This window comes from Chelonoidis abingdonii, chromosome 1 (genome assembly GCF_003597395.2).
Source record: "Chelonoidis abingdonii isolate Lonesome George chromosome 1, CheloAbing_2.0, whole genome shotgun sequence".
Taxonomy (NCBI): Eukaryota; Metazoa; Chordata; order Testudines; family Testudinidae; genus Chelonoidis; species Chelonoidis abingdonii.
This window is the reverse complement of record NC_133769.1, coordinates 77,486,315-77,513,906: the sequence shown is the minus strand read 5'-3', so window position 1 is coordinate 77,513,906 and position 27,592 is coordinate 77,486,315. Positions and strand designations below refer to the sequence as shown.

General features: G+C 39.3%; 1 protein-coding gene across 1 annotated transcript in view; it reads right to left on the bottom strand.

Annotated features, from left to right (window-relative positions):
• Positions 1-1,243: 1,243 nt before the first annotated feature.
• The window catches only part of OTOGL (otogelin like), a 134,403-nt gene continuing 108,054 nt past the window's right edge, over positions 1,244-27,592 (bottom strand). The window contains exons 45-57 of the mRNA XM_032806323.2: positions 26,604-26,708; positions 26,168-26,275; positions 25,210-25,311; positions 24,396-24,500; positions 24,269-24,309; positions 22,593-22,656; positions 20,546-20,724; positions 17,448-17,552; positions 12,971-13,090; positions 10,970-11,015; positions 8,860-8,931; positions 7,079-7,158; positions 1,244-2,793 (exon numbers count right to left, since the gene is read on the bottom strand). Of these exons, the coding sequence (XP_032662214.2) occupies positions 2,593-2,793; positions 7,079-7,158; positions 8,860-8,931; positions 10,970-11,015; positions 12,971-13,090; positions 17,448-17,552; positions 20,546-20,724; positions 22,593-22,656; positions 24,269-24,309; positions 24,396-24,500; positions 25,210-25,311; positions 26,168-26,275; positions 26,604-26,708 (1,328 nt within the window). The 3' untranslated portion in view covers positions 1,244-2,592. The remainder of the gene's footprint in view (positions 2,794-7,078; positions 7,159-8,859; positions 8,932-10,969; positions 11,016-12,970; positions 13,091-17,447; positions 17,553-20,545; positions 20,725-22,592; positions 22,657-24,268; positions 24,310-24,395; positions 24,501-25,209; positions 25,312-26,167; positions 26,276-26,603; positions 26,709-27,592) is intronic.

Below are 27,592 nucleotides of genomic sequence, written 5' to 3'. Positions count from 1 at the left end.
GGGGTCAGGATTTCATCCATAATATTTTATACATTGCTGCCACATTCATTGTCTCAACTGGCTAAAGTGATTGGATCCTGTTTCTGACTCTTTATGGTATCTGCTTTCCCTACACAGAATAAAATAGACAAGCAGTATTCCAAAGATATATCATTGTTGCTAGAGTAGCAACTCTATGATGACCATTAGATGAATATTACGTCTTTATAATGATTAAATATTTCCGTGTGTGTCTGTCACGTAAGTCATGGATTCTGTGACTTTCTGCAACCTCTGTGACTTCCACAGCCGCAGCAGCCAGTGTGGCTGACTCATGGCCACCCAAGCAGCTGACCTCAGGGCCAACTACTCAGGGGGCCCCAGGGACATCTGCACCAGCCACTGCTGGAGTGGCCCTGCAGCCAGCCACACGAGTCATTGCTGGAGTGGTCCTGAGGACAGTCGCATCAGCCGCTGCTTGTGCAGCCCCGGGCAGCTGGTCCCAGGGACCACGCAAGCAGCTGCAGGTGCAGCAGGCCTTGGGGACTGCCTGAGCAGTGGTCCTGGGGGCAGCTGGAGCAGTGGCTGGTGGGGCTGGCTCCAGGGCCCCCCAGAACTGCGGCATCCCGGGGGGCCCCCTTAGCTGTGGCGCTCTTGGGCAGCTAATATTTAGTCAATGTTATTTATATAAAGGTCGTGGGCAGGTCACGTGCCCATGAATTTTTGTTTATTGCCCATGATCTGTCCATGACTTTTATTACAAATGCCAATGACTAAATCGTAGCCTTATTTAACCCAACTCACAATTTTTTTTATTATACATGGGGAACAAATATTTGATAATGGATTCTTCTATCTAGCATACGAAGGTATAATATGACCCAATGGTTGGAAAGTGAAGCTAGACAAATTGTTTGGAAATACATTGGAACAAAATACAAAGCATTGTGGTGGATTCTTCATCACTGGCAATTTTTAAATCAAGAACAGATGTTTTTCTAAAAGATAAGTTCTAGAAATTATTTTGGAAGAGTTCTATGAGCTTTGTTAGACAAATGGTCAAACTAGATGATCACAATGGCCCCTTCTTTGAATCCGTAGGAAGGTATCTCATGGATAACTGACTGATTAAAGTTCATATACTATTTTTCTCCATAATCAGCTGAATTTAGTTCACAGGAGATGGAAAGTTAGGTTTCAGCATATGAAGTGATGAATGATACAAAACAGCCATAACTTTTAAATATATTTATTTTTCCTTTTTATAGTGACTATTTCTCATTATAAAAACAATGTAATAATCCAATCTCTTTATTATTTTATTAAATTCCAACAGTTTAAGTATCTATGAGAATTGCTTGCCCAAGAAATTCTTAGATTCTTAGCCAAGAATTTTAGTTTCAAAATAATACATGAGTGAACTCCTGGCCTCACTGAAGTCAATGCCTCAACTTCCAATGACTTCTACCTGGCTAGAAATTCACCAATAAGTTTCTAGGGTGAGCAATACTTCTGAAAATGGGCATAAAGCTATATTCTCAATTCTTAAGAATTACAATAAATAGCTGATGGCTAAGAAAATGGAGAGCACTTTTGGTATCAGATACACAGGACCATGTGCATCCACAGACTAATTATATATATGAATTATCTCCTTACAATCAATGTTATATCCTTTTCAATGGGAGCATATTTCTTCTTGACTCCAAATGATTTGAGATTTAGATTCAGCAAGTGTTGAATCTTAATATTCCTTTAAAACAATCTTTAAATTTAGTTAGTTTAAATAAAAAATATTGAACATGAGCATTTCAACCCATGAAACAAAGGGTAAAAGCAAAACAGAAGGTGCACTGGTCCACTTTGAAAACAGAATACATTCACAGAATCCTCATAAAATAATACAGTAAGAGCAATTTCTCCTCTGATTGGTTGTAAAAAGTTAAAAATTGATTTAAAGAATAAGCCTTCAGTGAACGGCAGAGTTTTTACATATTTTTAACAGAAGTCTGAACCACCCGCCATACTTGGCCCCTTCTATCCAATCACAATATTTAAAATGTATATATGATATTAAAAAAAGCAAAATGCCATAGATTTAAGGACTGTAACATTATACTACGATTTAGGCCACAGGTTTTTTAAAAGTACAAAATTAAAAAGACTACATTCATTATGTTGCTCAGTGGGTTCAAATTTAAGCAGATTTCAGTCACTGAATAATGCCTAATGAAACTGCTAATAAGATAAAAGCAAAAGTTTTCACAAAAATTAACTTTTGGATACAGTTGGTCCAATTCAATCAAGTTAAATTTTAAAAATCAAATTAGTTTTCAGCAGCATATTGGATAGAAGTAAATAATTTTCAAATTAATAATCTGATATAAAATAATCTGATATTTGCCAATGTCTGAAAATGTTTTGCTGTAATATTTCTATGCATTTTCTACTAAATTTGCTAAGAAAGCAAATTGGCTGAAACATTACTGATAAAATATATTTTTCTATATAATATTTATTCAGTCTGTCCAATGCCAAAAAAATATAATTCAATGATAGGAAGCCAACTTCAATTCTTACTGTGAAATCAGGTACATGGAATCCATCAGATGTTCAATTCCATTGGCATGAACAGTCCTTAGGCTCTTGGATGACATACATCACTTCAGTGCCATTTTCTGAGCAGTATAATGGCACGGTCAGGTTCTGTACTCCATTTTCACGACAACATTTACAGAATCTTAAATGGCTATCGATATTGACATTAAAAATTGTAGCTGAGGGGCATTTCCCTTCACAGGAAGCCACATTTATCTATTAGTGACAGAGAAAGAGAAATTATCAAACAAGTTTCATTAACAAGATGAAACAAAACATCTCAAAATTAACTGTAATCAGAATCTGTTTTTACATTTAAAAATATCCAGGGTTTTGTAAAAGATTCTGATACGTAATAATTATTTTCCCTATTAAAAATCATTTAAAGTTATCACATACAAAACTAGGTTAAATGGTTATGTCAATTCTAAGTTGAGATGAGTCTCTTTGTTCTTGCCTTTTCTTTTTTAAATGAAGTCAGCTTCTAAATGTTGAATTTTTTCGTACTTGTGACCACATATGTTGGCTGAGCCTGAACAAAATTTGGTACTTTATTCTAAAGCTGTTTACCAGTAACTTTTACCTTATACTACCTTCTTCTCCAAGCAATCCCTCCCTGCTCCTGGCCTAGCACTGTTGTGGAAGAGCATCTAGACTTTTGAAGGTAATGAGTCAGATACAGAGATAATGTATAAAAGATGACAAGTTATATCTAGGTAGATCTATATGGTACTCCTTAATTAAGGCCTGATCCAAAGCCCACTGAAGTCAATGGAAAGATTCCATTGGACTCTGGATAGTAGGCCCTTAAATAGGGATATTATTCCTGTAAGAGCAAAACCCTACCCCATACAGAGCTTCCTATAACCTAAGAAGAGAATCTTCAGATCATCTTCTCTGTTCTCTGGTTCCGAGAAACTGTTTAAGCTCAAAAACTTGTCCAGCCATCACTAAATCCTAAAATAGGTGGATATATTTATAACGTTTAAACTGTGCAGCTACAGCTGTGTTCTTTACTGTTGGTGGATTAATGTAAGTAAACTGTGGAAAAGTCAATCTTAAGTATTCCTCTGCGGGATCAAGAGTGGAAGCACACTAGTGTGATAGCTTTCTCCTTCCTCTTTCAACACGGCTGGCAGCTAGAGAACTGTCATTAGCCACACTATCACTCTGATAGATATGTGTGAAAGTATTAGAGCAGAGGTTAGGTCAGCAAGGAACAAGGTGGATGGGGTAGTGCAGGTTGCATAAAAGAACTTGTGCCACAGAATCCAAGCTCTATCTTTTGTATTGTTTGTTTGGGACCTGAACTGTGGCTATGTCTACACTTATGGCAGCATATACAGTACATACACTGCACACTCCTCTGGCATGGGTATAAATAGCAATGTAGACCGTGAGACTCTAGAACCTTAGGGTGTATATCCTACATAGTTCTCTACACACCCAAGCAGTGCATCCCACATCTATGCTATTTTTAGCAGTGTACTGTCCCACTGTCTTCTAGCTGCTGGAGCCTTTCCCCACTGTCTTCCCCTGGCAAAATCTTTCACTACCGCATGTAACTATACATTACCAGCGTGGACACAGCCTACTTTTCACCTCAGCATGTTGGTACACATAATCTATACACCATTCCAAGTGTAGACAAGGCCTATATTACCGTGGGTGTTATCCTGACCCTACTAACTTCAATGGGACCAGGATTTCATCCAATACTTACAGCATATAAACAGTTTTCTGATACGCTATTGTGCTGGGGCAGATTAGAATGCTGATACAGTTGTAGAATACATAGAATCATGAAATAACATCCATAGATATACTGAACATACAAATTGCCACAGTGATTCAGACGAGTAGTCTATCCAGTTCAGTATCCTGTCTCTGCCAGTTGACAGAGCCAGATACTTCAGAGGATGGCATTAGAACTTTGCAATAGGCAAATGTAGAACAAATTGCCCACACATAGGTTTCGTCCCAAGTTTTAATAGTTAGAGATTGCCTTAACTCTAAATCAGTGGTTCCCAAACGTGTTCTGCCGCTTGTGCAGGGAAAGCCCTTGGCGGGCCTTGCCAGTTTGTGTACCTGCCACGTCCGCAGGTTCGGCCGATCACGGCTTCCAGTGGCCGCAGTTCGCTGCTCCAGGCCAATGGGAGCTGCTGGAAGCAGCGGCCAGTACATTCCTCAGCCCACACCACTTCCAGAAGCTCCCATTGGCCTGGAGCCGCAAACCACGGCCAGTGGGAGCCGCTATCGTCTGAACCTGCGGATGCGGCAGGTACAAAACCGGCCCAGCCCACCAGGGGCCTTCCCTGCACAAGCGGCGGAACAAGTTTGGGAACAACTGTCCTAAATCATAGACTCACAGGGCTGGAAGGAACCTCAAGAGATCATCTAGTACAGTCCCCTGCACTCGTGGCAGGACTAAGTATTATCTAGACCAGTGTTTCCCAAACTTGGGATGCCGCTTGTTTAGGGAAAGCCCTTGGTGGGTTGGGCCAGTTTGTTTACCTGCTGCATCCGCAGGTCTGGCCGATCGCGGCTCCCACTGGCTGTGGTTTGCTGCTCCAGGCCAATGGGAGCTGCTGGAAGCAGCGCAGGCTGAGGGACATACTGGCTGCTGCTTCTAGCGGCTCCCATTGGCCTGGAGCAGCAAACCGCAGCCAGTGGGAGCCGCGATTGGCCGGACCTGTGGATGCAGCAGGTAAACAAACCAGCCCGGCCCAACAGGGGCTTTCTCTAAACAAGCAGCATCCCAGGTTTGGGAAACACTGATCTAGACCATTCCTGACAGGTGTTTGTCTAACCTGCTCTTAAAAATATCCAATGATGGAGATTCCACAACCTCCATAGGCAACTTATCCCAGCGCAAGCTTTAATATCCCTTCCAAAATTTTGTCTTGAATTATAACTCTGTATCTTCTTGATATCCATATAAATGTCTAATCCCTTTTTGAATCTTGTTAAATTCTTGGCCTCAACAACTTCTTGTGGCAATGAGTTCTATAGCTTAATTACACAATGTGTGAAAAAGTATTTCTTTTATTGGTTGTGAATATCCAACTTTTCATTTAATTGAAAGTCCTCTACTTCTTGTATTATGAGACAGGGAGAACAGGTTGCTGCCAATCCACCTTCTCTACACCATTCATTATTGTATATACATCTATCGTGTCTGTTTTATTTGTCTTCTTTCTAATGTACACAATTCCATTCTTTTCAGTCTCTCTTCATCTGCAACTTTTTCTATGATCTTGAACATTCTTGTCCCTGTTCTCTGAACCACCTCCAGTTTTGCAATACAATTTTTGAGATGGCACGATCTGTACTGTACACGATATTCCAGGATAGGTCACATCATTGATTTAAAGACATATTTTGGGGATTATTCTCCCTCCCATTCCTTATGCATCCTAACATCTTGTTAGCTTTTTTTGATTGCAGCTGTGCATTGAGCAAAGGTTTGCAATGAGCTGTTTTGGATTGATACAGTCAATTTAGAACCTTGTAAGAGTAGCTTGAATTTTTCCTCTCAGTGTGTATTACTTTTATATTTGCCTACATTAAATTTCATTTGCCATCTTGTTGCCTGTTTACATAATTTGTTTAGATCTCTCTGACGTTCTCAGTCTTCTCTGGTCCTGACTAACCTAAATAACTTTGTCAGCTGCAAACTTTGCTACACCGCTATTCACACTCCTTTCCGGATCATTAACAAATATATTAAACACCACAGGACCAAGTATGGAAGTGTGAGACACCTGCTGCTAACCTTTTTCAATGATGAAAATTGACCACTTAAATCTACTCTTTGCATTCTAGGTAATAGCTAACTTTTGAACCAGAACAATACTTTGCTTCTCACCCCATAACTATTTAGTTTTTTAACAGCCTCTTGTGTGGGACCTTGTCAAAGGCCTTTGGAAGGCTAAATAAAATATGTCAGCTGGTTCTCCTTTTTCCACTATATTACTGACACATCCACATAACAGGTTTTATAGCTGAGACGGAGACCTCACCAAAGCAGAGAGGTATGATGTCTTATTAAATGATCTCCATCAATGTATGATATAGAGAGACTTGTCATGTGGAAGCGAGAAGAACATTTATGTCAGAAAGCTCTTTAAGAAGGAATGTGTTTCCATAAGTGGAAGCACTTATACTCCCATTTTTAAGTAACTCCTCTTTAGGGATGTTATTTCATGATGGAGAGGTCAGTGCCTTTGTCAGTGATAAGCAATTATATTGTGTACTTTTCATTTAGAGTCAGATGTTATTCCAGATAGAAGGGCTCAGCATTTCTGCCATGTGTGGGCAAAAGTAATTAATTTTTACCCGCACTTATGAGTAGAATAACATTTCCAGGGTGAGAGGTCTGCTTGATGAGAGGATAACAGCGTTTTTTGTTGTATATTGATGTCTGCAATCCTCTTTTTCATACTTGTTTTATTAGTATGACTCATAACGAAACACAAAGACAACAGTTTTCTATACTTACAGGCCTCTGACTTATACAGTCACTTTTTCTTATAGTTGTTCTGACTGTCACTTTCTGGCAAATCCTTTCTTCCTTTCTACCTGATAAAATATAGAAAATGTTTATTCATTAAATAGACATTGTGCTCTGTTTTTTCATTCTTTAAAATGTGAAAGGAGAATTCCAATAATTGTAATAATTGAATTCTTACATTTTAAATTAATAATATGGTAAAATATTATTTCCATATCTTAATCATTAGACATTGACAAACCAGTAATATACTAATAAACATTTCCTGGAAACAAATACTATAGTGTCTAATTATCATATATGAACACATTAATGAGCATAGTCATAGAACATATAAAGAGGCTACAACTGTTGAAATGTTAGAGAGATTTAATAGTTATGTTGTAAAGCTTTTGAAGATTGAACCCACATAGCAAAGGCAAACCCAGTGAATAGAAAAGGGCAAAATGCTGTATTTCAAACACTATCAATTCTAAGGCTGAATTTATGAAAATAACAGACACTAACTTGAAAATAGTGTTAATTATATTTATTTAAAAGGCATATTTTAAATAATTATATCCTTGCTCTTGCTCCTTAGAACACTTCTGGAACTGGCTATCATTAGAAGGTAAACCAGCATTAAATATCCAGCACACAGACTAGGGTCTGGGTTTACTAACTGTGGGAGAGTCTGACAGGGCTTTGGGAAGACTTAGTAGGAGATATGCACATTTCCTCCACGTATATTGGGTATTTTATACTAAATACTACTCCCATGGCTGGAGCTAGTATGTTTGGGGATAGCAAATGTGCATAGAGGTTTATGAAAAGATTACATTTTTCTACAGTTCTGGTTTTTTGTGGATCTTTCTTCGAGCCTTTGGAAAATATCCAAATATTAAGAAGGACACTTGTGACACAAGACAACTAATACCATGATACTGAAACAAATACAAAGGTTACACAAAACCCCATACCATAGGACACAAAACAAGTTGTGCTAGATGTATGAATTATACAATATACTTTTACTACACCAATTTTACAACCAAATCAGAAGTCACTGTATAACTGTGTTGCCACATAATTATTTTGCATCTTCAGCATCTAAATTAAGTGGGACTAACCAACGAAGTCCCTCTTCACTTTCAACACAATCCCATTCCTGCTCCACAGGAAGGGCAGAACATATGTTTTGTAAGATCAGCAAGCTCTGAGCAATCCAGTGACGCATGTGGAGTAGCCATGGAGCCAGTGGGTACTCCATGTCAGGAGTAAAGCACAAATCTTCTGACTTCGGGGATAGATGCCATGCTATCCTCTGACAAATGCTATGCAGAATCAAGATCAGGTCGGTTGGTATACTAAACACTGTAGTCTCTTACCAGAATTGTTGTGCAAGGGCTCATCTAAACAGTGATTTAGTGCTCAGCAGGCAAGGGGTGTAAATCTACAGTGTGTCACCCATTGTGCACTAAGTAGCCATGTAGACTGTGCTACTGCATACTAAAAGTTACATAGTGCACTTTGATCTACTACCGACAGCACGTTCCAACAATTAATGGACTTAATCCTGAGATGCACTGAACAATAGGATCCTACAGAGGATCTCTGCTCTATGGAAGATTCCAGGAGGATCAGCACCTCTCAGGATCAGGCCCAATACCAGTATGGTATTGGTTATATTACATTGATAGTCAAGTATAAATATATCCCTACAAACAATTATGTTATATAAAAAAAGATTATGTTATACAAAAAAGAAAATACATTAAAAATAATAATACCTGGTTCACAATTTATACTATCTGTAGAGACTACAGGACTAATGGCAAAGGGTAATACACCCAATCGAGAACCTGGCAGAATTATTAGGAATATAAGTTTCTTGTAAAATAAAAACATTTTTACACAAATGACATTTCATTAATTCTTACACTGCCAACTGCAATTTTAATTTTGGTAACAATGTAATGAACTTCCCTATTTGCCTTCCAAATTTAGAAATTCTGCAGTTGCTGAAAATCTCACTGATAACACCCTAGACTTAGTACTTTCCTGGTTAAGACAAAACTTCAACAGTGTTTCCATGCATACCCCACTTTTGCAATGGGTATCTCATAACTATGGCAAGGTAAGAATTAAGTATATGAACTCACTTTGCATGCACTTAATCAAGCTCTTTTCAAAAGGATTACTTGTTCCCATTACAACCCCCAGGTGTTGCAAGCTCTATTTTTAATTTATCTTTTTAACTGCTTTACCCCAGGGCACATGCTTTTAGTTTGAAAACACAAAAACAAATAAAAACAATAAAATAGCATGTAATTGTATGTATTGTATTTTTGTTCTTAGCAGCCACCTCAGCAAATATTTCTGAAGTATAACAACGCCTTTCCTGAGGCCACAGAATATTGTGAAAGCTAAATCTTCCCTGATTACTGCAAAAGGCAGAAAATATTTGTAGCCATTAATACTTTAGTCTCATTCTCTAAATGAAACCCACCCAACTTGTATAGCTTCAGTGAAATATTTTGCAACTTTACTCCAACCAGTAAAAGAATAACTCCTTTTGAAAGACACTAGCACAATTCTTGTGCAAGGTTTTATTATTATTATTATTATTATTATCATCTTTCATTCTGAAAAGAGTACTCTATTAAAGTACAATCATTTCTGGCTTCTTTGCTGTGTTTATGAATGAACAACATTCCATCCACATTCCTAAAAATTGATTTTCAGGGCCTTGTATGCCATGGATGCTAAATATAATTTTATTTGATAAATATGAATAGATAAATATATGACTTTATGCAGCCACTCTTTTAAGAGAGATACAGGTATTCATATGCAGCTATCATATTGTACTTTTGAATGTCACAAGTATGACACAGTGCAATATGAAACTATACTTATGTGTTCTTCTGCAATATTATTGATTACAGCTTGGTTTAAAAAATGAAATTCAGGATTTCAAAGGCATTTTATGCCCAAAAATTTTAATTCTGAAGAAAAAAAATTGTGCTTTCCAAGCAGCTCTATTTTTTATATTTATTATTAACTATTAATACAGAATCAAGGGTTTTATTTTATGTAGTTTAGAATTCACAGCCTAAATAACAGAGCTTTTTGTAGTCAAACTACAGACAGAGGACCAGATTCTGGTCTCAGTCTGTTTTTACTCTGGAGTAAAAAGAAATCAGAATCTGTCACATAACCTACACCATAATTAAGAACTTGTATGTTTTAAATATACACATTCATAGAATGTGAATATATAACTAGGTAGCACAAATGTACATTTGATCTAGAATTATGCCTTTTATCACCATCAATAATTATTTGCTCTACACTCTGCAATTTTTTTATATTTTGGATTTAAATTCATTTTCCAAAATAGAAAGGGTTAATTTTTTAATTTAAAAAATACTGTATTCCAGAACGCTGACCCTAGAAAACATACAAGAACAAAACAGAATAAACCCATAATTATACAATTTGTTTCAAAATATGATCAAAATAGGTATCAATTTTAGAAAATTTGTTCTGAGCTTTTATAGAGAACATTATAAATATGTATATGTATAGTTTTGGAGTAATCTTAACAACAAACAAATCTTTTCATTATTTAAATTGAGATTACTTTTCATCTTCCTCAGGCTGTCTTTGGAGAGATTTGGTTATACTCCAGAAGGATAAGGTTAAATATCACCATATCAGCAGCCACATGAAGCAAGGCTTTTCAATGAACAGTTGTTAAAGGACTATAACAATTTTGTTTGATTTGGGGACTGCATGCTTTTTTCCTTTCTTATGTCCCAGCAACTGTGTTAAAAAACACTGCTCTCCAAAACCAAAGCCAAACTAGCATGTATTGCAGCAGCTTTCTTCACTTACACGTCTTGCAGCAGCCATCATTATAAGTCTGTACAGTGCCTCCATTCTAGGAAAAGAAAAGGAGAATATATCAAAAAAGACTGTGCCCAATGGAATGCCCTGCTGTATCCAATTACATTTAGAACATAATGGGCCAAATCTTCAGTTGGTGTAAATTGGTGCACCATCACCGATGTCAATGAAGTTACAAAAATTCACATCAGCAAAGGATCTGGGTCAAAATCTCCAATCTGTTTTAAAATAGAATATTTGAAAATGAACTTGCCATTATGATTGATCTTATCTGAGCTGGTCTCTTTTGAATCAAGAGAGCAGTCATCTTCTATAGCCCTTACCATCCATTCTCCCACTGATGGCTCAATTAACATTAGGAGTTACTTTAGACATTTTAAAAATTCCATATTTGAGTAAGATGTAATTTTGTTGAAGATTTAAAAGGGTGTATGTTGCTCATGTACCACAAAAATGAACCAGTGAAAATACCAATTAGATAGCTATTTACAACTGAATACCTATAATTTTGCATCATGTAATATATTTTCAGAGCTCTAATTCATCTCTTCATTCTAGTTTTTTGATTTTCCTTTCACATTCTATAATTAATCTTTGTTATGGTTTTCTTCTCAAATGTATTGTAGGCAGGACTGAAGCAGGAATGCAGAAAACATATTGAAATGAGGAGATATTCCTTTTTTAATTAAAAAAAGAAAGGATTTCTCTCATGCAGAACTGCCATAATAAACAAGAGAAACTGTCCACACTTTTAATACATTTACAAAAATTGCAGGTAAAGCAGAAGAGTGGATGGGATAGCAGTCTTGTACTAATAGGGTACAAAAGATTTTTTTTTGAATTCATAGTATTGGTTTTCTATATTGTTATAGAGAAACCACTGAATATGCTGATCAATTTTTCAAAAACAAGCACTTAAAGTTTGCTTCCTAAATCCAAATTAGCTCCTAAATTAACCTAACCTGATTTTCAAAACTGCTGAGCAGCCTCAACTCTCACTTGAAATCAATGCTTAGCATTTCTGAAAATCAGGTCGAACTGATTCAGAAGGATAATTTTAGGAATACATTCTGGAAAATCTTGGCCATTATTATTATTATTTATTATTATTGTAAGATCCTAACAGAATGTGATAAAAAAGCTCCAGAAATAAGAAAAAGTTTTCAACAGCGTCAACCTTACTTTAATGATAAGGTGTTTTATTTGGGATAGGCAGAAGAATGGCTCTGTGCCCTTTCTAAATAGCATGCAACACATTTATAGATCTTGTGCAGAATTTGAAATCGGTACTCAGGACACTTTTAGAAGCATTGTTTGAACAGCCACAAGTGTAAAATGTAGAATGTACAAAAACCAGAATAATTAATTAGGATATAAACTAGAAACATATATTCCCTAAACAACAACAAAAAAGTGTGTGTGTGAAGTATCTAAGTCCTTTGAACAATAGCTATTTGGTTTTATAGATGTTAATTTTTAGTATACTAAGTAATTTGTAATCTTCATGAACCAGAGCTATTTGTTTCACATAGAGCACAAAGTCTGCAGGCCTCTTGAAGTGTTTCTAATCTCTTTTCAATTTATGGAATTTTTGAAACTCTGCTGCTGCACATTTATCTGCAAAGTTTCTAAGTGGCGTGAAACAGCTTATTTCATTTATGTGTTTATAAACTCTGTGAATTATAGGCCATATTCAGAATTCTCTGCTCAGACAAAATTAAAGGGAGTAAGAACCCCATAAGAGAGCAGCTTAATATCAATTAAACAAAATTTCAAAAGTGGATGTTGTTTGGGCTTTATGATATAACCCTAAAAACAAACAGAAAAATAGTAAATAAGACCATTCATTGCTCATTTAAAGGTTGTTACTTACCAAATTTTTTTTAGATTAATCATTCTATGGGTGTCAGACCCATAATAATTCTGAAATGAATGCCAAGCTCCAAAACAAAAGATAAGTTATTATGATTTACATCACAAAGTACAAACCTTTGTGCATTCAGTCTCATTAAAAGGGGGGCAGACAACACTAGATCCCAGTATCATAGCACCTACAGCAGTCTTTGCACACTCATATTTGGTGCAATTGGAGACCCAGGTGCTTCCCTCCTACAAATACAAAACAAAAATACCAGAACAGACAGCAAGTTACAGGAGCACTGACACTAGAAGATTGTTTAGTTATAAAGGTGTTATTTCCACATGTAGCCACTAAGATAGTGGACAGACCCTGGGCTCTATTCCTCGCCAATGCACCAGCCAGAAGGAAAAGAGCCTGCACCAGAAAAAGGGCTGGTGCAACTTACTTCCCCATGAATCAGAGTGGAAACTGAATTAAGACTCAGAATCAGCAAGAGTCAAAGAGTCATAGAGTTTAAGGCCAGAAGGGATCACCAGATCATCTAGGCTGATGACCTGTAGATCACAGGCCACCAGACCACCTGCACATTAAACCCAGCCACCAAAATTAGACCAAAGCATTACAGTCCACAGTAAGAGAACAAGAGGGGCAGAGATGCTCCAGTGCCTGAGACTCCTGCAATGGCAGGGAATTGTTTATGTCAGATATACACAGATAATCCCAGTAAGTGATTCACACTCCATACTGCAGAGGAAAGTGAAAATACCTCAAGGTCACTTACTATCTGACCTGTGGGAAAATTTCATCCCAATCCCACATATGGCCATCAGTTGGACCTTGAGCATGTGCGCATGAGTCAGCCAGCTAAGCATGGGAGTGACAGACTGTTCAGTGCCATTTCAGAGCATTGGCCCACCCCATCCAGTGTCCCATCTCCAACCATTTCTGATGCTTCAGAGGAAGGAGACAAAAAACAAACAAAACAAAAAAAACAAAACCAGAATACGTTGGGGAAAGGTGAAATCCCTTCCTGATTTTCTGCAGGTGACCAGGAGCCATGAGCTATAGGAACATGTGAATATTAATCTTCTTAATATTATTAATCTTTCATTTATATCATACCCACAATCCCAAAATGCTTTACAACCTCTCCAAAAAGTATATAGTACAGAATCACTAACACCAATCACTGGAAGGCAGCCACTATTTTGTGTTCTGAGCCTCTACCAAAAAACATAACAGTAGCCATTGATCCAATCTTCTTTTTACAACTCACACTGGCAAGTTCGCCACATATATCTGCTTAAGCGTTTGAACAAGAGCTTCCCTGACATCAGTAATAATTCTAGTGTCACTTAGGGAGCCTGATTTTCAGGTGTGCTGAACACCCACAGCTCCCATTGACTTCAGCTGAAGTTGTGGGTGTTCTGCACTCCTGAAAATGCGGTGCCAACAGCTAGCTCCACAAAGGGACTTGGGCATTGCAGTGCTAACTTTTAGGCACACTGCCACTCAGTTGAAACTGCAGCCCTGAGTTAAGCATCCAGGCTCCCTATGCAATGCATAGGGAGAGTTAGATGTCAACTAATGGGATTCACAGAAGCCAGCACGCTAAGCTAACCAGTAGGAAATGCCAAGGATGGGGTACATCTTAAGCCCCTCCCCAACTCCTTCAAAGGTAGTCAAGTGCCTAAGTCCAGGTTGGAGGGAGGCACCTATCTAAACCTGGGATTCACAGCTGTGAACCCTCTCCTTGAGATAGGTGACTAGACCTTTCTCATGAAACACCAAAGAGAATGATTCCATTATAGCCAATAGCCCAGTGGTTAGGGCACTTGCATAGGTGTGGGAGACGTATGTGCAAACCCCTGCTGAAGAGCAGAACTTGAACTTTGAGGCCTGGTCTACACTACGTGTTTAAACTGAATTTAGCAGCGTTAAACCCATTTAACCCTGCACCCGTCCACACAATGAAGCCCTTTATATCGATATAAAGGGCTCTTTAAACCGATTTCTGTACTCCTCCCCGACGAGGGAAGTAGCGCTGAAATTGGTATTGCCATGTCGGATTAGAGTTAGTGTGGCCACAAATGGACAGTATTGGCCTCCAGGCGGTATCCCACAGTGCAGCCATTGTGACCGCTCTGGAAACAATCTGACTCGGATGCACTGGCCAGGTAAAACAGGAAAAGCCTCCTGCGAACTTTTGAATTTCATTTCCCTTTTGCCCAGCGTGGACTCTGATCAGCACAGGTGCGAGGCAGTCCCAAATAAAAAGAGTCAGCATGGACCAGTACGGGAGATACTGGATCTGACACTGTATGGGAGACAATCTGTTCTATCAGAGCTCCATGTACAAAGACAATGCCAACATTCGAAAAAATCTCCAGCTATGATACAGAGTCAAGCACAGTGCTGCGGACAAGCGTAACGGAAAGCCAAAGAATCAAATGGACGCTCATGGAGAGGGAGGGGACTGAGGACTCCAGCTATCCCACAGTCCCACAGTCTCCAAAAAGCATTTGCATTGCTGAGCTCTCCAATGCCTGAAGGTCAAAAAATATTCCCGGGTGTTCAGGTATCAACTTACACCCTTCCCCCTCCCCGAAAGAAAAGGGAAAAAAAGTTTCTCGCCTTTTTCAGTGTACCCATGTCTACTGCATGCGCTGGTAGACGGCGTGCGCAGCGCTGAACACCACATCCCCTTCTGCGGAAGATGGTACAAATGACTGCACCAATCATCATCATCAGCCCATGAGTCCCTGCTGCCTCATAAAAATGGAAGACTCCCGTCATTCCCGGCAAATGGTACAACGCTGGTACGTCTCATCATACAACTGGCTGAGCTTCAGCCCCCTCCCATCCCTTCAGCTAAAAGAAACTGTACTGCTGGACAATCAGCATGGGGCTGCGCTCCTTCACCCCCCGCACCTTTAATCCTGCCTGACTATCATAGCAGCTGGAAGCCCTCCCTCATTTTATCTCACTAAAAGTCAGTGTTTTTATTCCTGCATTCTTTATCTTATCACAGAAATGGGGGGCCCACGGTAGCCCGGAGCTGGGGAGAAGGAAGCAACAGTGGGTTGTTGCAGGGACCCCTAGAATGGCATGCGCTCATCATTTCTGCAGGATCTCTGGGTCTCTGATCCGGAGCGGCGTGGCCTCTGGTTCTCTAGTACGCTTGCCCAGTATCTAGGCAGACTGATTCTATTTTTAGACAAAACATAAAGAAGGGAATGACCCAGGAGTATCCCAATTTTGCCATTGCGCCCCAGCCGACCTCAGTGAGGCCAGCCAGAGCACCCATGACAGAGCAGACGTACAAAGATGATAACTGTCATCTTCATTGCCGTTTACAATGGCAGCTGGTGCAATAGGGATGGTAACGCTCTCTGTACTGCAAAGCAAATGAATGCTGCTGTGTAGAACGCAGTACACGCTGTCACAGCATCCAGAACACACACGGTGACAGGAACAAAGGCAAAACGGGCTCAATGGTCCGTGCCTATGGCGTCGCCAGGGCAATCCAGGGAAAAGGGTGCGAAATGATTGTCTGTCGTTGCTTTCGAAGGAGAAAGGATTGAGTGACGACATTACCCAGAATCACCCCGACAGTCTGTTTGCATTGGATTCAACCCAGAATTCAATGGCGGGGAGACGCAGGAACAGGGATAGCTACAGATAGCTACCCCACAGTGCAACACTCCGGAAATCGAACCGAAGCCTCGGTACATACGCACACCGCCGAATTAATGTGCTTAGTGTGACCGTGTGCACTTGACTTTATACAATCTGTTTTACAAAACTGGTTTATGTAAAATTGGAATAATCCCGTAGTGTAGACATACCCTGAGTATCCTATATCGGAGGTAAATGCCTTAGCCACCAAGCTATTGGATATTCGTGGGGGAGGGGCTTGCACTATCTCCTGTTCAAATTCTTCCACTTTGTATAAAACACTAAAATTTCATTGGAGGAGGCATTTGAACTTGGGTCTCCCACATCCCAGAGAAGTGGCCTAACCACTAGACTTCAGAGTCACTCTCATTTTTTGCATTCTCAGACTGCCTACTTGATCAGGCCCCACAGACAAGAGGGGATAAAGCCTAGTTTAAGAATCCCACCAGGGCTTAGCCACAAGCTATAGTGTCAAGCTATTCAGCAGTGGCAGGACCTAGGCAGTTTTGCACATGCCCAGTGGTGATAACTTAGGCACCTAGGGAACTTTACTGGAAAACGTCAGGTGCCATGGGAATTTAGGTGCCTACAGCATTAGGCAGCAGTCAAGCAGGGATTCTAGGGACTCACTGATGCTTAAATGTTGGACTTATTTGGCTATCTGCCAATTTAGGTGTCTAAGTTCCTTTATGGATTTAGCCTCAGGTGTTTAGTTCAACTTCTCTGCTCCCCTGTATTTGCTGGCTGATGACAGCCATGTGGATACAGCTATATGGAATACCACAACTGTCCACGTGAACAGACCAAAAGTAGGAATATGAGAAACGATAATACAAGAACCAGCTAAAAGATGTCAGTTAAATACTTGAAAAAAGTCATATGTGCTACTGATGCTATTATTTCCTCCAACTGCCCAGAGGCACTTACCTCATGTACAGATAGTGTTCCATTTTCAGTATAGAAAGCACAAGACACATTTTGGCAGGTTCCACAACAAACATGATGACTGGAAGAAGGAATGTATATTTGATGCTGTTAAAGAAAAAAAATGTTAAAAGAACCTTTTTTTTTAACATATAGGTCACTAATTATAGGTTGGTGTAGGGGTTTCCTTGTCTGTGTTCTCTCTCAGTAGAGATAGTCCCAAGTCACAACGTTTGGATGTGAATCAACATCCACATTCTTCAAAGTGTTAGGCAGGGACACGATCTGGTGTTTTGATTTAGGCCCATCTCTATTTTTGAGAGGTTACAAAAACGTAGACTTTTATTTTTATGATGAACCATATGATCTTTGCCTGTTCCTCAAATCTTTCTATATTCTTAGTTAAACGAATGAAGCTCATTTTGACCATTAAAACGTGACATACCAAAATGAAAAAACGATATAGGAGATCTATTTTGGTGAGATACATTTACTTTTTATGCTACACATTTACAACATAAGATTGCAAGAACGAAGACAACCGGCTAAGAAAGAAAGCTGGGAATCAAATCTAAGAGAAAATGTGTCATTTATTAAAAGAGTAAAAAAGTGACACCAGGGAATAGGAATCCCATCCCACAAGGAAAAGGGAAAGCATCCCCATGGCATATTGTCATTTTTACTTAAATTTGTGAAAAATGTGCTCACTACAGCCTCTGGAAGTATGAATAATAATTCAAAAACATCCAAATTAGAGAATTTTAATATTTACAAAAATCATCTTCTTCCACTCCCTACAAAAGAAACCACAAAAGAAATTCAACCCACTCAGGCAACCTTCCTCAAGTAAAAGCCTAAGCAACTCAGTAAGCTTTACAATGTGCCCTGGAGGTGGGTTGTCAAAATGGCTAGAAAAGTGAACATCTCTCCACCAAGAATATCCTGTGTTTTGAGAGGAGTAGCACAGAACTCACAGCCCATTGAGAAGGTGGACTACCGTGGTATTAAGCCACCTTTGCATCCTTCCAATCCTCAGCTACTCTGAGACTTCAGCATAATTTATGCAGTCCTGGAGGCCAGTTTAAGTTATGGCTTCCTCCCAGGGACATTCTATAGCTTTCAGCACTGCCCAGACTCTCCACAGTGCTATGTACTGTGGTCCTGCACTCGACACAATCCTCTTGCTCCTAGCCTGCCTCCTGGCATACCCCCTATACACCTGCCCTTATGAAGGGGTCCCTGGAAGGCAGCCTTACAAGGGAATTCTCCCTGACTGGATACTGGGTTTTTTAGGACCCCTTTACACTTTTCCAGCCCCTTCATCTGGCCTAAAGGTGTGGAGCAGGAGTGAGGATCTTACCCTTTGTTTCTAAGATAGCTAAGGCCATGTCTGCACTTACTGGGGATTGACGCTGCTGCAATCAGTGCAGTGGGGGTTGATTTAGTGAAGACCCACTAATTTGACAGCAGAGAGCTCTCCGGTCGACTCTGGTGCTCCACCGGAATGAGAAGATTAAGATAAATTGATGAGAGAGCATCTCCCGTCGATGCAGCACAGTGTAAACACCGCAGGAAGTTGACCTAAGCTACACTGATTTCAGCTACGTTATTGACATAGCTGGAGTAGCGTAACTTAGGTTGACTTACTGCGGTAGCGTAGACAAGGCCTAAGACTCAAACTTTAAAAGTTCTTCATATCATGGCAGTATAAATTATTGACTTTTTATAGGCAATCACGGTAGATCAACATCTGTAATTTCCCCAAGAAGCAAAATGATAAGCTATCTGTACACTATAGGACACATATGCTTTACTGGAGAAGCATCACTAAATAATCGGACAACGAGGGCCAGCTCCAGCTTTTTGCCGCCCCAAGTGTCGGAAAAAAAAAAAAGCCGCGATCGACGGCACTTCGGTGGCTGCTCTCCTGCACTGCTTCATTCTTCAGCGGCAATTTGGTGGCCGGTCCTTCCCTTTAAGAGTGACTGAGGGACCCAGCACCGAATTGCCACCGAAGACCCAGATATGCCACCCCCTTCCATGGACCACCCCAAGCACCAACTTGCTGCGCTGGTGCCTGGAGCTGGCCCTGCGGATAACAATTCTCTTTCTATATTAGCTGAAGTTTCTGAGTGGTCTTCAAGAATAGCTCCATGCAGAGTGCACTGCAAAAGTCTGTCTTACTCCCAAATGACATAATGTTCAAATATGAGAAAATGTAGTTAGAGGAATGGTTTCAAATTCTTTAGCAGAGATAAGCTAGTTTCTACATTTAAGAGGTTAAATACTTCGCAACTAAGGGCTGTCTATGCAGCACCACAGTCCAGACCACAGAGGTATGATTTGTAGAGCATTCTAAGTGCCCCATATAGACCCCGCTGCCATGGACTAAAAGGTACCTAGTTCACTTTAGTGTAGTCCTGGACCTTTTAGTTCATGTCAGCACAGTCTACATGGGGCAGTTTAGAAGGCTCTGCAAATCACAGCCCCGTAGTCCAGACTGCAGCACCATGTAGACAAGCCCTAAGATAAGACTCCTAACCAAAACCCCAGATCTGAATACTCCATGAACTTTCAGAAAGCGGATAGGGATCAATATCCATATCTGAAAGTTTGCATTTCAGGTCCATTTCTACTTATAACTTGCAGGCCATTTGCAGCCTAACTGCCAGCCAGATTCCCCAAGTGGGGAATACTGTATCAAAGTTACTACTTCTCTAGTTTCTTGTGCTGTCTACACACACAGCCTGCTTAAAATATGCACATATTTCTTACCTGCTGCTTATAACTTTTTGCTGTGTAACTATTATTTTTAAATAACAGACTTGCAATTTGAAAAAAAACTCTTTGTTCCTGGCAACTTCTGAACAATGAAATGAAAAATTTGTTTATAAAACTTAAATAAAAAAACCTCTCTAAAGCAAGATTTGTCATAGGCCACCACCCAACAAACACAAGGTTACTGCCATTAAGTCAAGTTCTTATTATTCCACTTGCAGGATAGATGTATTGTTAAGCATCCGCAATTTAATTTTCATAATCTGTAATTAGGATGTTTTCGTTCACAAGTTACATCAGAATTGCATTTTAAAAACACTCACAGCATCACATTGTTGGGAACAGTTCACAACTGTAAAATCCATGACATGATATCCTGTGCTGTGATCTTTTTCCTGTAAACACTGTACTGTGTAACAAAGATTTTCATCCAAATACTGAATCATAGATTGTCCAGGATTCAGCACAGTTACTTCTTGGAATACACATACATCATCCTTTTCTAATAATAATAATAAAAAGAAGAAGTGGGTCATTAGGAAAATGTTTTCCATTAAGCAAATTATCAGAATCTCATTCAAACAACTAGGATCAGATCCTGCACTTTGTGACAATTTTGACGTTTACGACTACAAGTATGGATTGATCAAAGTAAGCTCCTTGACTTCCCATCCTGGGGACAAATTCTGTGTTCCCTTACATCCAGTGCAATTCCACTGATTTTGATAGAGTTCTATGGAGACAAAAATCAGAGCTGAATTTGTCCTCCACACTTTAAATATGCCACATTTAGATGTGTATATTTAGTTGTGAGACGGCTTCCTAGGCAGGAGGCAATGTGCTCTTCCAAAGCATGTGGTGCACTGCTCAGGACATACAGGGAAATGAAAAAGTCACTGGGATGGATTTTAAGCAACTGCCTGCAACTTTATTCACTTACCGCTGAAAAGGGGTGGTATACACACACCCATCTCACACATAAGCCATTTAGCTGGGTCCACTGCAAGGTTATAGGGCTCCCATCATATAACCAAGAACCCAGGGTAAACCCTTCAGTCTACCTCCTAGGACTCAGCTCACTTCTACATCCTCTCATCCTCACCTCCTACCTCGCAAAAAGAGCAGAGTACCAACAGGGGGACCTTGGTCTGCAAAGACTTCAGGCCTCCCCTTCTTACAGGCACAAGGTCCACCAGCAAAAATCCCAGGTCTCATTTGCCTCTGGGACATAGTCCTTTTATCTTTTATCCATTCTGGATACCAGCTGCAAGCTAAGACAAACTGTAAATTCTTCTATTATCATTTAATATCAGACTTCCAAATGCCTTTCTTCTTCATCTTAACTGCACGTCCACAATGCTGTGAGGAAGGCAAAAAACACACCGACTCTGCCACTTTGGCTCAACAGGAAAAAATATTCCTCCCTGATCCCATAGCCAGGCGATCAGTCACACGTGCAGCAGCCTTGAAACACAGCTCCCTATCTACGCTATAGGGAGGAAAGGCAGAGCAGCTGAAGAGGCAAGGGGGCTCCTGAAGTTCAAATTATTTTAGGGAGGGGCAGAAGAGCCAATCAACTCTCACTCTTCCCTCCTGGCTAACCAATAGGATACAACAAACTGGGACCCAGGTCTGGGATTTTGGGGCATGTGCTCCCCACCTTCCCCCTCTTCCAGGAGCAATGTATTTCTTTTACTGGTCCAACCAATTATGTCCCTCCTAACCCACTGAGAGGGCATTTCTCAGGCATGGGCTCTCCCCTCTTAATTTCCCTTCCGGGGATAGTGCATTCTGACCAAATATTTCTACCTCAAACTCCTCTGCCCCAAGATGAGTGTAGGGCTGAGATTTTTCCCACTCATCAATCCCATATTTGGGGCTGGTAACTCAGTATCAGCGCATACATGAAAAATTTTTGTCCATGTTTAACACTTGATTTGGAATTTATTTGTTAAACTGGATGGAATGGAGACTTTCCTAGTATCTGGGAAGAAGAGAAAGCCTACAACATAACACTTCTTTAAAAAAAAAAACCTGAAAAGTGATAAAATGTACAACTACATAATGTTAATAATACTCCTGGCCTGGGACTGAAGTCAGTCTTCATATTTTCTGCATTTCTCTAATATTTAACACAGTCTGTGATAATCTAATTATCTATATATATTTAGTCTGTAAATCACAAAAATGTAGCTTTTCACCAATTAAACTTCTATCTTTAGAATTAATGTTGAGACATTATACATGGTAGATATAAAGTCACTTTAGTGTTTCCATCTTAGAAGGCCAGTATTGGTCCACTCCTGCATTGCTTGTGCGCTTTTGTTTAGTAAAACAAAAATTAATAACATTAAAAAGAAAAAAAATTACCACACATGTACTGCATGCATCCACAAGCACTATAAATGCTGTTGTCTATTTTTTGAACTTCTCCCTGTGTAGTAAGAAACATTTCAAAGTCAAATACATCAAACACAATTTATAAGGCTTACAAGAGACACCCTTTTCTTAAAACATACAAAGCTACTGCCACTCCAGCCTAAGCTTTGAGAAAAAGAAAATCACAATCCATTACAATAGACAGCAGATTGTATGGCTGCCAGATGCATTACTGTTAACAACTAAGTGGTACACTTCCTTTTGGTCTGAATATAATAACAGTGTAGCTGAATATGAGTTTTAATTAATACTGACCTGAAGAAGAACTTTGAAACTTGCCTCTTTCACCAACGGAAGTTGGTCTGATAAAATAATATTACCTTACCCACCTTGTCTCAGTTTTAATTAGTTTACTTTTTAAAAATCTGTATTTACTTTATTTTGGATATACTTTCAAGTGACAAATCCTGGTTATTTTAATAATAAAAGTATATCTGGTCATAAAATACCACTTTGACAGCTCTGAAACCTCCTCCATGACTTCAGTGTAAAATTCTGTACTACCGTACATCTCTTGTAATTGGTTCAGAATTTGGCCTGTTATGATCTATATTACAATCCTTGCATTATATCCTTGCATTACATCTTCCTCATATGTAGAGCCCCACATAGATACAAAATTTATATCCGCGGATGCAGATATCTGTGGATATAAAGTGGATATCCACAGAAGTGCAGGGCTCTACCAGGAGCGACAGCAGCGAAAGTTGCAGCATGTTGGGCATCTGCTTCCAGGAGTCAGTACCCTGCCTGGGCAGCTCCTCCAGCATGGCTGTACTGGCCATCCCTTCCCACTGGGGCAGGCACCAGGCTCATTGGTAGCTGTCACTGGTCATGCTAGTGCATGCAAGCGGCTCACACACTCCTGGATACACTAGCATAATCAGGGACTGCTGCCGTAGATATCCACATCTGTGGATATAAATTTTGTATCCATGCAGGACTCTACTCATATGGGGGAGGGCATGTGATGGGAAAATATGCCTTTCACCGCAGTAATAGTTCAGAGTTACATCATTCATTATCATGCATTTTCCAGGTTATAACAACTAGTCTGTTTAAAACAAAATAGAAAATGAGAGAGGAGGACAGTATATCTAAACTCTCATATGTTACAAAGGTCAAAGATATTTAATAACTTTCATAGGAAGCATATATAATTAACAATACAAGCTAACATTCTTCTAGAAACAAAGCATGTTCATAAAGTTGATTTCTTTCAATAACAAAAATTAATTTTGTAACCAGTAAAATTGTAAGCATTGTCAGTATTGAACAAAAGTAAGATTACATTTTCTTCCCTTCAGTTAGGTCTGCTTAAAAAACACATAATCAAGCTTCTCCAGTGGACTGATGGTAGCAACACAGGATCTAAAATAGGGGGTTACAAGCTAGATTTGGAAGATAGGAGACAGTATTTCAACACCTCCCCATTTTATAATCCATGTACTGGCAAATATATGATAGGCAGTGTTGGTATCCCCATTCCCATGGCCTATGATAACAAACTCAAGGAAGGGACAGAAACAATAGTGCATAAAAAGAAAGAGGGGAATAAAAACACTGGATGTTATTAAGTAACTAACAACTAAAGGAAATTTTCTTACCACTTTACAAGTTGGTATAGTAAAATTTTCACAGCTACATTCTAAGGAGAGAGGAACAAAAGTGTATCAGTCAAAAGATATTAACTTCTATTAATAAGTAACTAATAGAAGAACAAAAAATAATTACCACAGTGCCAGTCTGGACAACACTGTCCATGTACTTTCTCTTTCACAAGTTGCGTGTCAGCTGTGCAGTTCAGAAGAGGCATTGAACAAAGGTTCTCATCACAAACTAAATGGGGGGAAATGACATGGATCAACATGGATCAACTATTCTAACAACGTTGAAGGTTTTTCATAGAATTTTGTTATTACTGTTTAATATTTGTTAAGGTCCAATAGCATTCTTGGCAATGTACAAGGGACAAATAGAGAGACGCCACGATTTCCAAAAGTTAGCGATTTTGGTTATCTCAATTTTTTGTGCCCAACTTGAATCACCTAAAAGGGTCTTACATTTCCAAAGTCTGTTGAATGCCAGTCATCTGAAAATTTTGCTCCATCAAAGCAACTCAAGTTGGTCACCCAGCAGTTGAGGCACCCAAAATCACTAGTAGTTACAGGAGTGCTCTAGCTGTATATCTGTAAATAGTTGGTAGATAAGGTGTCAGTATACGGTGGCTGACCAGAGGCATGGAGTCACTTCAGAATGGTGGTGAACAACATTCCACTTCTTGTTGCAATGCTAATACATGGGGATAGAGGTGAAATCTGAAACTTCTTCAGAGCCTATTAAGGGCAAACTGTGAAAGGGATGCCAAAATACTGCAATAACTTAGGACATTATACAGTACTGAACATTTTATAATACTATATTTTTAACATTTGGATAAATTTAACTTTAGATGGAAAGTGTTGAATCAGTTGAAAAAAATAAATACTCAGCATATAATATTAACTAGATACAGTAAAACCTTTTAATTAAAAACAGCTAAACTTACCACAGTGGTAACGAGGACAACAGGAACGCATGGTGCTAAGATCTACTGTGAGAATTTCCCCCTCATTACATAAAGGAACAGGCTCAATGCAAGACTCACAAACTAAAGTTAAAAAGAATAAACCAAATACAAAGTTTAAAATATATCCTCAGAAAGTTGTTACATATGAGTTTTATTCTACCCACGTTCTTCTACTGTGCCGGCCTGCCTGCCAGCCAGCCCCCTGGGTATCTAAGAAACTTTTATTGACTAACACATTCAAACAAAATAGATAATTGAATGCAATGATACAGTAATGGAAGTATCTATTGCTTTATCTGGTGTTGAGATTTATGCTTAGACTGTTGCTACATGGACTGAAAAAATGACTGTTGGTGGGCTATAATCTATGAAGCTGCAGACTGAAGGCAAAAGTCACATAATTCTATAAATGAAATATGTCCAAATATTTTCAGACAAGCCCAATTTCTGTACTTGTGTGTGAAATGCCATCATTCTTTAGTGTGTAGTTCAGCAGTAACATTAAAAAAAGTAACCTAGGAATAAAGGCCCCAAATTGCAAAATGATACATGCAAGTGGACACTTATAGTTGTAAATGTCTGCCCAGGCCAATCCTGTGACAGCATTCTCAGGCAGCCTTATCAAATATGCAACTAGAGACCCGTCTCTTTTTATTTGTAGATAACCTAATAACAATGGTTCTTAACCTGTGGTCCAAGTACCCCGGGTGGGTGGGGGGGAAGTGTCTGCAGACTATATCTAAGGGGCCCACAAAAGACAGACTGAAAACTGACTGAACAGATTCAACTATATATACACAGACATTAGATTTCTAAAGGGGTCTTGTACCTCCATTCAAAAGTTTCTAGGGGTCCTCAAATGAAAAAAGGTTGAGAACCACTGCCCTATAATATCCTGTCTACCCACAAGGAAGGTAGTATAGTAAAGGCTTCTTACCACATAGATAAGAGAAACAACAAGGATCTTCCTGTTTTGCTTCAACAATAAATTGGTCCTCTCTGCACTCCGGACGGGGAGCATTGGGACATGCTAAGGGATCACATTCTACATAACAGACAATCAGTATTTCTCATAAAAAGTCACATGAGTAATCCTAAAATAGAAGGATCTATTTTCCTTAATTTTTTTTCCATTTTCTCTTCTCTTAAAACTAAATTGATGGGAAATCAAAACTGACAGAAAGAACAAATACAAAAATAAGTATAAACCCGAAGGATCAGAGCAGAAACAATATGAGGAAAAGAATAGAAACCTTTCTCATAAATTATTTACAGTGATCTGTTAATACAGGCAGAATCATCATCTGATACAATTACCAGATAATGTAGGGAAGATAAATATGCTCTTAATCTTGTCTCCATATATCACTTACCACATTGGTATTGTGGACAGCAGGAAAGGGCACTATAGCCTACCATCAATTTTTCACCATTTTTGCATGTTGGAATAATAGCCTCACACAAAGTCATGTCACATTCTGAAAAAAAAAATGGCATATGCAAATATTCATATATGTATGAATGTGACTAGACATTACATTTGTTGATAACTGGCAAGTGGTTACAGGTAGCTATCTAGATAGTGAAAATACCAGTTCAGCTATCCATTTGCCCTTTATTTCCACAAAAATATTTCATTAAGACATTAAAACAAGCATCTTATGACTAACTGTAACATTCGTGGGAGGCTATGGGCCTACCCAGAGTGCTCTGCAAAAACGAGGTCCACACACACCATGAGTTATTGGCTTTAATGAAGGTAACGTGACACACCCGCAACAGGGACTCCGGGCGTTGCTGTTACGGAGGCGGGGAACCCAGCACCGAAGCTCAGCTCGGCCTGGGTCGGAGTCCGAAGGCGGGACTGGGAGCATACAGCTATATATACACAATACAAAGCAACTTATACATATGCAAGAAGGGACTTCCCACAGACTATGTCCGCCCTTTGGCCTAAGGCCATACAAACTGGTTTCAACCAGTTAAAAGCAAGTTATGACTGGCATGCCATGTCCTACAATGACTGGCCACTTAGCAAGCAGGGGCTTTTCACAAGGCCCCCGAGAAAGTGGAAATACCCTAGCTAGGCCGTGACACAGTCTTTCGCAGTCCCCTACACTAATGTATCAGATACTTTTCAGAGCAGCAGTCGCGATAGTCTGTATCCGCAAAAAGAACAAGAGTACTTGTGGCACCTTAGAGACTAACAAATTTATTTAAGCATAAGCTTTTGTGGGCTACAGCCCACTTCATCGGATGCATAGACATCTCAATTGATTGGCATCTTACAGTTGGTATGGCTACTTCCACCTTTTCATGTTCTCTGTTTGTATAAATATCTTCTTGCTGTATGTTCCAGTCT